Source organism: Macadamia integrifolia, chromosome 2 (assembly GCF_013358625.1).
Source record: "Macadamia integrifolia cultivar HAES 741 chromosome 2, SCU_Mint_v3, whole genome shotgun sequence".
In the NCBI taxonomy this organism is placed as follows: Eukaryota; Viridiplantae; Streptophyta; class Magnoliopsida; order Proteales; family Proteaceae; genus Macadamia; species Macadamia integrifolia.
The window spans coordinates 14,339,572-14,351,050 of NC_056558.1; the positions used below are offsets into that span (position 1 = coordinate 14,339,572).

The following is an 11,479-nucleotide window of genomic DNA, read 5'->3' on the forward strand; positions in this document are numbered from 1 at the left end:
TCTTGAACCATAATTTCCCAAACACATGCCACTATGCATCTCTATAAGAATTAATCTTCTTAACCATTATAGATGAGTGTCATGTTTTTGCCTGGCTGCCTTATATCAATATTGGTGCTAGTTCTAGCATTACCTAAAGCTCAATCTAAAATTCCATTTTTTGGAAATGGACTACCATGACAAATATTTTATAGGCTTCCATAAACTTCCATAAAGTATTTCCACTTTCATGGGTGTTGAAGTTCCAAACCTTAAAGGTTCTATACAGTAACCATTGATATTATCCGTTGAAGTACTTCCACTATCATGGTATTGAAGTTCCAAACTTTAAAGGTTCTAACCATTGATATTCTCATCTATAGTTACTTCCCCACATTGCTTTATTACTAGAAATTGAAGTTTTCAGTGAAAATAAACCACAATTGTTGCACGCTTCTACAATTGGAAAACCATTACACTTAATCACTTACTCCTAACATACAAGGACGACTTTCCTTTTGATTTTTTTTTTTTTTTAATAGTTAATGTATTAAAAGAAGGGGGAAAATATAGCCCCAAAAGGGGAGTTACAATCCCAATAAAGGATACAAAATCCCATAAAGGGCAATAATCAGGACCCACATGGGCTAAGAAAACTTCTACAACCCGGCCCTGATGCCCAAACAGAAGAGAAGGGCAAAATAATCAAAACTGGGAAGAGAACTATAAACCCTAACACTCTAATCTCAACAGTTCCTAGTCACCAACACAAAGAAGGAATACCACCAAAAAAGAGGCAGCCACAGTGGAACGCTAGACTTGCAGATGGCCACAGCCTAGCAGATGGGGTCGCCAAAGGCGGAGGCACTAGCCTTTCGGAGGGCAATAGCAGAATGGCTGCCAGCCAAGAGCTGCCTGACGGGCTAGTATCGAAGAGGGTGTTGTCGATCGGGACAAATATCCAAACCAACAAACCGAAAGGCAGGCTTGCTGGCCAGGGGGTGGGAGACAACAATGGTGGAGGAGCGAGCAAGCAGACAGACCCCTTCCTTGAGGGGTTGACGACCAATGGGATAGTAGGCCTGCCAGAAGTGGCGTCCAAAAGGGCTATAAGCTTGGAGAGCAGCCAACCGAGAGGTAGAACTAGTGGAGCAAGCAAGCCAACGGATAGTTGGACATCCAAGTGACATCCAAAAGGGCTGACGACCAGCGAGACAGGCAGACAGTAGTCTTGGTGGGAGACATGCCCAAAAGGACAACAGGACTGTCAGGACGACAGTCGGGTAGTAGCTAGCCCAGAAGTCAAACCCCAAATCATCTATTGACCAAGCAAGCAGGTGGCCGGCGGGAAGGTGAGCCAAGTTGAGCAGTTGCAGCAGTTTCAACACCAATCGAGATGGCCGACACTAGGAACAGAGGAAAAAAGAAGAGAAAGGGAGTGGAGGAGGAAGAAGGGAAAGGTGCAACGAAGAAGAAGAGGAGAAAGGAGAGAACGCAATGGGAGAGGGAGAAAGAAGAAGAGGGGAGAGCAGCCCATTCTCACGGCTAGGCTACTCCATGCGGCAGCCAAACAAAGAGTTGAGAATCAGAGATTAGGGAATGATTTGACCTGTCAACAATGACAGAGGTCTTTCTTATATATAAGAAGATTACAATAAATCAAATAAAGAAAGTAGTGTAACGCTGACTAAGCTTCCCTAGCTACAAGATTTACTATAGTAAATAGTAAATAATAAGACTTAATCAAGGTAAAAATAAAACTACCTATGGTCATCTCAACACTCTCCCTCAAGTTGGTGCAAATATACCATACATAACCAACTTGGAGACAAGAGGATGAAATGCCTTACAGTGAACAGCCTTGGTAAACACATCAGCTAATTGATTTGCAATACTAACAAAGGGAATGCAGACAATCCCTTGGCCAAGCTTCTCTTTAATGAAGAGTCTATCAATCTCAATATGCTTGGTCCTATTATGCTGAACAGGGTTTTGGGAGATGCTGATGGCTACCTTGTTATCACAATACAGACACATAGGGCCTTCAACATTAACTTGGAGATCACTCAGTAGGCTCCTAAGCCATACCAGCTCACAAATCCCTTAGGCTATTGCATGATATTCGGCGTCAACACTAGACCGAGATACCACGGACTGATTCTTGTTAAGCCAAGTAACAAGGTTCCCCCAAAGAAAGTACAATACCCAGAGATAGATCGCCGATCATCAACAGATCCAGCCCAGTCAGCATCAGTAAAGGCCTTAATCTTCAAGTGCCTCTGATTAGAATACAAAATACCCTTTCCAGGAGCAGATTTTAAGTACCGTAGGATCTGATACACAGCATCAAGATGAGGTATCTTGGGATTATGAAGAAAACAGCTAACAATACCCATAGACATCGAGCCTAGTGTGGGACAGTTAGTCAAAAAGCCAACAAGTCTCTGATATGGCTCTTTATCAACAGAGTCACCCACTGCACTACTCAGTTGATGATTGACCTCCATAGGGGCATCCGCAGGCTTACACCTAAGCATACCTATTTCACTAAGGAGATCAAAAACATAATTCCTTTGGGAAATGAAGATACCACTGCTAGATCTAGCCACTTCAATCCCAAGGAAGATACCTCTGTTAGATCTAGCCACTTCCTTTGGGAAATGAAGATACCTCTATGAGATCAAGAAAATGATAACATTTGCAGAACAAGGTTGTCAAGGCCTAATGTCATTGTTTGTCCTAATTCACATGACAAAGGTAAATATGATAGTAAGATTACACATAATTTACAGGTTAAAAAATATTGAATTGGAAATTCTTCAAAAACACCATCATAAAAATAAATTTTAAAGTTTAAAGAAAAAGCGCTAAACTAGAAACTGTAAAACAGAAGTACCTGAATACAATTCTTGCTGCAAAATATCTTTGGTGGACTTCCAGAGATCGGCTGTTCTCTTTTACTCAAACAATCCACATGATCTACAAGGGGAGATTACTACAGAGTTAATCCCTGAAACAAAATAGACAGAAAAAACATGGTTATCAATAGGGCCATACATTGACTGGTGCACTGATAACAACTGCTGCTGAAAGACCGATCGCTGGTGCGAGAACCTCCCAAGCCACAAATCCCACATTGACAAGATGGACAAAACCAGTCTCCATTTGGAATATCCTAAAAAATCCCAAACATCAAGCTCAAAATATTAAAAAAAAATAACTTTGATTAAGAAATGAAAATGTAATCATTCTGCATCTGATTCAATCAGAAAACCAGTAGAGAATTTAGAGATTCATTTACATACCCACCTCAACAACTAAGCATAAAAGAAAGAAAACCTGACGTGGTCACTCCCACCTGCCAAACTTTTTCTCCTATTTCTCTGTGATTGATTCAAATAGTACTACCCCAAACAACCTGATTTCACTCTAATGTAGAACTAGAATCATAAGTATCCTATTCTCAAACAGCATCTGAAATTCTGGCTGAATAGAGGAGATGTCCTTCAATAGGCTTGGTTCTAGCTCTCAAACACTCTCATAGCAAACAAATAAAAGAAAAATAAGAAAAGAAAGAGAATTCGATGTAGGGTTCAGAAGGGGAAAGAAGAACTAGTGAATGGGCATCTCACCCTCTGGTTTAGGCATCTCACCCAACTGCATCTCACAGCACAACAGCATAAGCCATCTTTTTTTTTTTTTCATTAATAAATTCGTTTTCAATGCTATAGCCCCTTACAAACTTACATACAAGACTCAAAACTGACTCAAACACTAAAAAGGAAAGGCCTAACACAATCCTTAACTAATTGGGAAACCTAAACTAACTAGGAAACTGAAATAACAAAGGAAATAGACTTAAAACAGGACTCTAACTAAACTAATGCATTAAATCCCATATTTCTACTTTCTACCCATATTTTAGGCCCATCAAAGTGGCCCATTACAAAGAAAACCCATGGGATCAAAGACCCAACCCAAGGCTTAGTTGTAATAAAATAAGCTCATTAAGTGGCTTATCTACATCATAACCCAACCCAAGGCTTTTTTGTAATAAAATAAGCTTATTAAGTGGTTTATCTACATCACTCTCCCTCTAATAGTTGTCACGGCGTCTAGGTGACCCAAAGTGTTGGAGGGGGCCTGGACGCAAGGTGCCCGCCTAGGCTACACCTTCACAACTATGCACCCGCTAGTTCCTATATCTGCATCCTGAATTTCAGCCCTGTGACCCTGTATTTCTACTTGACAACTTTATGCCAGAACCTGTGCTAAAGTGTTTCTATCTGAAAATTTTTAAGCCTCAAAATTTTCCGTAAAATCCTTCACTTATTTTCCTCTTAGTTTGTGCTACAATCAAAATTCCTGGCCAAGAAGTTTTTCTGTGGATATACATTTTCTGGAACTTATCATATCTTGTCAAAAAGAGTTTTGATACACGATAGCCTAGGGATTAAAAAAGTTCTGGGGATAGAACGCAAGGAAGAAGTGGTGGGAACTGGGGAAAAGGAAAGGATTTATTAGGGTTTTGTACAAATTAAAGAAAATAGGAAAACAGAAACTACAATGGGGCTGTGAACAGTACCCCTCAACAATACTTGAGCAAAATTACCAAACCAGAATCTAAGGTTAAGATTCACAAAATATCATTTTAGATCTCTGAAGGTCTAAAATTAAATCAGAACTCAAGGAATCTGATATAAACCCACATAGATAATAAAAGAATAGTGCAAATTATGTAGATATAATTCAGAAAGTAATTCTTGAAACAGAAGGACGCTTCAAGATTAAACGAGTAGCCAATGAACTCCAAAAGGAGAAATATGTATCTGTTTTAACAAAGCAAGAAAATAAGTAAAGTTATTTGTGAAATATTCTTGAAGTTGCAGACAAGAAATACCCTAACAACAAGCAAAAGGACACCAACAGTGAAGTGAAAGCAGAACAGTAGAAAAGATAGGAAACAGTAACAGCAACTAGGGAAGATATTCCTACTTGCATCTAGGAAATTCTGACTTAAACCAAGTAAAATGACCGCAGCCAACCCTTGAACCTCAAAATTGAACTCTTTTTCACAAATTCCAAGCATCCAGCTACTACAGAGTGTAAAATCTTAAAATAGGAATAATAATAAAATAAAAACAGACTCAAAAATCCTACAAGCTCACAGTCAGATCTTGTAAGAAGGTCCATTACATAGCTAAAACCCATAATTTAAAATCCCAACTGATGATTAGGCCCATAGACACAAAATTATTTAAGTCATTACAAATTGACCCACAACTATAAAACCAACTTCAAAAAATAGAACAGCCGTAGAGCTTGTCCCACTTTATTAATGCACTCCAATGACCCAAAACACAATAAGCTGTGGTCCTTTCAGCTCCATTGTTAATAGACAGAAGTCTCGAGATCAAAACATAGGCCACAGCAGAGATCTGAACAAGATAAATCAAAGCCGGGGCTTAGGTATACTTTGATCACCTTCACCAGTTGCGTGGTCCAAGAAGAAAAAATATGGAGCATCTTCAAAGTTTCAAAAGGCATTGTTAGTCCCTGAAGAGACAGTTTTCTAAACGCATTAGAGTAAACAAATTAATCAAATCCTTCTTCATATGGAAAGAGTAGCCATCAATTTCCAATCCCAGAGATTGGTTCACATGTTCGCAGTCCTAAAATTGTAAACCAGAACAGAGAACTTCATCTTGATCCTATTAATGAAAGCCATCACATGAAATGAGGGCAAGCCTCAGCAGAATGGTAAGATTGCTCCATTGTGACCAAGTGGTCATGGGTACGAGTCGGAAAACAGCCTCTCCACAAAGCGGGGGTAAAGCTGCAATACATTATGACCCTTCCTAAACCCCAAAGTGGTGGGAGCCTCATGCACCGGGTACACCCTTTTATGAAGTGACCTTCCATCAAATAGTATAGTTCCTTCTCCTATCATGACCCCATTGGACAGCATTGATACAAAGGAAAAGTGCAAGACATTGTGTGTGCAGCTGTGCATTCCAGGTTGCAATAGATGTGGCAGGTTTTTATGGGAATTTTGGTCTGGAGGACCCAATTCTCAGGGTTGAAGTCTATGCCACTAGATAGGGTTCAGTGAGCAGTATTAGGGGTTAAAACAGTTTCAAAGGATAAAAAGGATAGAAGTTATGTTTAGTCAAAGTTGGTAACATATCACAGATTAACTTTAACTCGGCCTTGATTTCATGTACTCTTGGTGCATTAATTACAGTTGGTTTGTAGCTTTTAGAGTTTCTGGAAGTTCCACAGATACGAAGTCATTGTTGACTGTTGAGCTTTTGACTTTTAGTAAATGGTTTTTATTGTGACTCAGAAAGCACCTATAGGTTGTATGAAAATCACAAAATTAGCCAGGAACAAAGTGCCATTTTGCCTGCCCCTCAAACTGCTATTTCCTAGTTCCTGTTTTCTGTTGACTGTTACAGCAGCTCATTTCAACCTCATTATGTGTGCTCTTTCACCTTCATTTTCATCATAATCTCCATGACCTGGACAACAGAACCCTTACACAATTCCATGAATTTAGCCATCAAACCCATAAAGAGAGTCTGTTCCACACTTTGTAATTTCTATCCACCAAACCAATAAAGGAACCCATTCCAGCCTTTAAAACTCGAAGCCAATTGCACCAGAACTGTAATTTCAGTAATCCTAACCTATTCCATCTATTCACCAACCTTTTCACTAAACACCAAAAGCTAGTTTCAGCACTCCTAGTGCTACACTGCTACAAGGACTTTTCCTTTTCAGGAACCAGCAATTATTTTCCCTTATTTTATCATACTTGATTACTTTGCTAGTTTGCTTGGCTTGTGGACATGATGAATTCACTCCTACAAGACTACTAATATTGTGGAACTCTAGTTCTAAATCAAATATTGGGGTATCTCTGCTGGCTGTCTAACATCAAACATGAAAAGAGTTGTTCCAATGGACCACAGCTTCCAAAAGAACCCACTTGCCATTGATGCACAACTCCGCAATATCATTAGGACAAACCCAAGAACTAAAACTCAACAAACAAAGGATTTGGGTTCAGGTTAAGCCCTTAGCTGTTAGTATTGAGGAATAGCCCACCTCCATCCCAATCATTTCTACTCTACTCGTCACAAAGCAAATCGTTCATCTTCCTAGATAAAAGCATAGGAAACTCTCTGTTGACTCCAGTTTGCTTGTTTCCCTTCGTCCATATGACAGCAAGTCTTCATATATACCACAATAAGGAGAAAACAAGAGGTGTTAAGAGATCATCCTAGTCTAATCCTGGGAAATTACACATCTCACCTCACCGATCAAGTCCACTGCAGTAATTTAGGGGTTGAAGACCATGAAATCTTTTTTTTTTTTTTTCAAATAATTGAAAACCAAGGTTGAACAAAGGAACATGTGTTTAAATTTTCCTCTTAATAAAAATATGACCAATCAAAAAGGGAAAGCATCAATCTACCATAGTTGGAAATTTTGGCAAAGAAAACTAGTAATTTACCCAAATAGAACCCTTTCCATGGCCAACCAAAGTCAAAGATTCAGGTGAATGGCACAGTCCTTTGCATAACTATGTACTCCACCCGAATAAAATAGGGCCTCTGTCCAGTATCTAAACCGTTTACAGAAAAGGAGAAGATAACCCAGATACTAAGAAAAAAACCTTTTCTCATCAGTATTTTTAAATATTTTGGCCGAACACAATATCGCTGAAGTTATTAAGTCAGCCCAAGTCAGTTCAAACTCTAATATCCTAGCAAACAACACCCCTCACTGGTTTCTCAACCTATATTAGAAACTAACAACTATAGGAATTAGGAATAAAAGACACACCTCAAGGCCAACGCAACCCGAATGATATGAGGAATGACAGGAATCACAAAGAATGAGAATTCCTCCATATTGACAGGCTGCACATATAGTGTCACTTTTATGGAAATGGTTGTACCTCCTCCTTCGCTTTTGAGGACGAGATACCATGTCTTTAAGCCTGACCTTTTTGTCATAACCACAAAAGTGTAGAGGTCCACGGCGGTGTTTAACAACTTCATCATGTTTTGTTTGAGCATTAAATGCCCTTTTGTCTTCATAGGGCTGTGACTCCATATTACCATCAACCTGCTGGAATTTCTTCAAGTAACTTCTTCCTCTACGTAAGTTACATTTTTCTGTGAACACAGATGAATCCTTCCCCTTCCTTTTTTGTTGGTTACAGTTTGGAATTATAATTCCGTTACTTCCAGTTTTATATCGAATCTTCCGATTCTGTTCATAAAGACGTTGACTTTCTTGCAACAGTGAAGCTTGAGCTTTTAAATCATCTCTCCCCTTTGAGTTATGGACTCCAGACTCATTATCCTTGCCTTCATGAATTAAGAGAGATTCAAACTTCCTCACTGATGATTTTTCCTTAACAGACTGCCTCATGTGCTTAGGTAGAACAGAAGATACTTTTCCTTCAGTCTGATGAAAGCACTCAGTGGAGGATAAGTTTGTGTTATCTTCAACCACATTTTCTGGCATTAGGAAACCAGCATTTTCCTTCTCTCTTGCCCTGTTTAAATTATCCACCATTAGCCCTTGAATAGTAGGTTTGTCTGTTACTGAGGCCTTTGATTTCTTATTCATCAAGTTTCTATTGTCTGACTTCTGTTCAGGTGGAACAGCATAAGATTCACTTACTTCACTCTGAACGGCACAATCAACCGGGAATCTGTTGCTATTACATTTCCTTATGGAATTTTTTCCTGTGAAGGCAGCATCATCTACCATATCTTTCACTTGAATTGAATTATCAAGTACAAATTTATTATCCTGAGTTTTGCAGGTTATGAAGGGTTGCGATTTCATTGATCTCAGTCTCAACTTAAGTGGCTGCCTTTCTTCAGATAGCACACTACCATGACCTGAGCAATAAACAGGGAAGCTGCCACAGTTGCCTACCCCAGTTGCAAGGGCCTGCAAACCCATATTATCTTTATCTTTCTGCAATGTCTTTAAATTCCTTCCCTTGGTGACAAATTGGTTTCTTTCCTTCAGAGTGGCATCACCTGTCAGTGCATTTCTGCTGCTTGAACTGGAGAACCAGTGTCCTCGGCCCACAGCCTGGTGGATTTCTTGAGATTCCAACTTCAGATCAACTGATTGCTCTTCCTGTGTTCGACGACCATATGGTGTTTTTCCTCTGGTCTGAGTCGAGCCACCAATGTGAAAGCCATTTGAGTTGCTTCTCAGAAAATAGGTACAATGTAACTGGAAATCAACACCAGTTTGCTGGGAATTCCCTAGTTGCTTCCGTTTATTTCCAGAGAGAACAAGTGGAAGATTGCACTGTCTACTGGTTTGTTGACCGCATTCAACTGCAATTTTTGGAAGGACCTCCCTTAGGTACTTACTCCACAAATCCCGAACACCACATGTCCACTCTGAAATCTTTTTCACAAACCCAGCATTAGAACGTAAATGGAACCAAACCTTTTTCAGGAAAGGAGATAAAGGCCTTTCTTGTTCAAGCTCTTCTGCCAGCTCCATCAAAACCCAGACACCTCTGTCCTTCCAAATACCCAATAACTCATCCCATTTACGGCTCACACGCAAATCCTTCACATTTACCTTGAGCTCATCGCCCTCGTCAGGAAAAAACACTAAGCGCACCTCTGCGCCTTCGTCTCGATCAAAAATCACCCCTTCCCACCATGCGTCCTCATAGAACGCATCAACACAGAGCCCACAAGTGAAATTGGCTCTGTAAGTATCAGAATCAGCGGAAGGGGAAGGCTGGGGTCGGATACGCCCCCGGTACGTAGAAGTAACATGGCAGCGACGATGGCAGAGGCCTTCCACTGCCTTCGTGATAGGTATTGACTCAACAAGCTTTGAGTCTCCTGTCTCGCACAAAAGCTCGTTGTACATAACAAGACGGCAGAAGTCGGATACACCAACCACCACCCCAGGGTGCCATGAACCTCTCAAACCTACATCAAATTGCCTCACCTACACAACAATGATCAATCCACCACCAATATCAGCTCAATTTAACCCATATGTAGATAGTTCAGTAAAATCAAACAGAATTTACAAAGAGGAATGCATGACGATCGAAGTTCCCTATTTATCTGTTTTAACAAATTTTAAAAATCAATAGTCTCGAACCCATAAGATGACAATAATCTGTAATTCCAAAATGTGCATTATCAAAAAAAAAAAAGGGAACCCATTTGGACGAAAATTTGAATTGCCAAATTGCATTACAAAGATACAAAAACTAGACTAAATAAAAACCCAAACACATCAGAGCTAGTAAGAATGGACAAATGAGAGAGAGAAAGACAGATACTTGAGGCAGAGATAGAGCGAGCGAGAGAAAGAGAGAGATTACAATACTTACCTCGACCTTCTCATTGAGAATAAGCTTCTTTCTTGGGCTCATGGAAATTCAGTTCCACTGGAGAACTGTCTACGGTATTACTTTAGTATTCTTACAGTAGAGGAGTAGAGTAGACGAAAGAGAAGACGCGAAGAATATTCAAGCAGTAAAGACTGAAGACGACGACGAAGTGGTGATCCGAATTTTATTTATAGGCAAAATTACGGAAAGTCGCTTTCGTTTTGGTTCGTCCGAACTTTCCGTATAGGGCTGAGCTGGTAAGTGTAATTTGCAGAGTCCAAGAATCACCGTCATTTTGGTATCTCGAATCCCCGTATAGTTTTCTTGATCTAGGTGGCCCCTTGTACGCTTGTACAGGATTTGATTTGTTTATAGTTGAAACATTATAATATCGTAATACTGGAATTTTTTATGGTTGGATTTAAGGGCCCAGATTTTTTGAGATTTTTGAGTGGGTCCCATTGGATTATCTGACAGTGGATATGGCTTGTGAGGGATGGAATTCGTGTATTGTCCAAGGAATTTTAAAGTTTTAACCTTTCCCGCCTTTTTAACTACAAAAGGAAAAATTCGGAGACCACGTGGCCGTTGCTCTTGCTCATCTTATTGGAACGGCCTCGTCTTTATCAAAAAAGAATTTGAAACGGCCTCACGAGTCACGTCTCCTCGCCCACTTGTTTAAGACTCTGAACACCTCACGTTTCTCTCATTTAGGATGTCAAAATGGGCACCGGAAAGGTCCACTGGTCCGGTGCCACTAGACTACTTAGAGGCCCAGCCCAAATTCAATGGTTGGGAGGATTTGGATATGTCCCCCCAAGCTTTCAGATGTGGACTGGAGGGGTTGGAGAGCATCTGGATCTATCAAAATGAGGGAATGGCGCCTTGGGCCGGTGCCTAACTGGTGGCTAGCGATTGGTGTCACTCGTTGTAAGTTGTAACTCATAACTAGGTTCTTGATAAGGTGGTTTCATACGTCGAAAAAAACGGTATCTTTTTTAATTTGGTGTCGTATTGATTCGATAAGTATCTGATCGTATCAATTTAGTTGTTTTAATTGAATCACCCATTACATATATGATATATCTCGTAAAA

At 40.0% G+C, this 11,479-nt stretch overlaps 1 protein-coding gene across 5 annotated transcripts in view; it reads right to left on the reverse strand.

The window, feature by feature from the left end:
• Positions 1 to 10,524, reverse strand: part of LOC122072073 — a 45,896-nt gene extending 35,372 nt beyond the window's left edge. For all 5 annotated transcript variants that reach the window (XR_006138324.1, XR_006138323.1, XM_042636614.1 and 2 more), the window contains exons 1-4: positions 10,385 to 10,524; positions 7,831 to 9,990; positions 3,037 to 3,154; positions 2,876 to 2,958 (exon numbers count right to left, since the gene is read on the reverse strand). Coding sequence is in view for 3 of the 5 variants with exons in the window: in XM_042636614.1 (XP_042492548.1) it covers positions 2,876 to 2,958; positions 3,037 to 3,154; positions 7,831 to 9,990; positions 10,385 to 10,426 (2,403 nt within the window). In the remaining 2 variants the exon portion in view is untranslated. The remainder of the gene's footprint in view (positions 1 to 2,875; positions 2,959 to 3,036; positions 3,155 to 7,830; positions 9,991 to 10,384) is intronic.
• Positions 10,525 to 11,479: the final 955 nt, after the last annotated feature.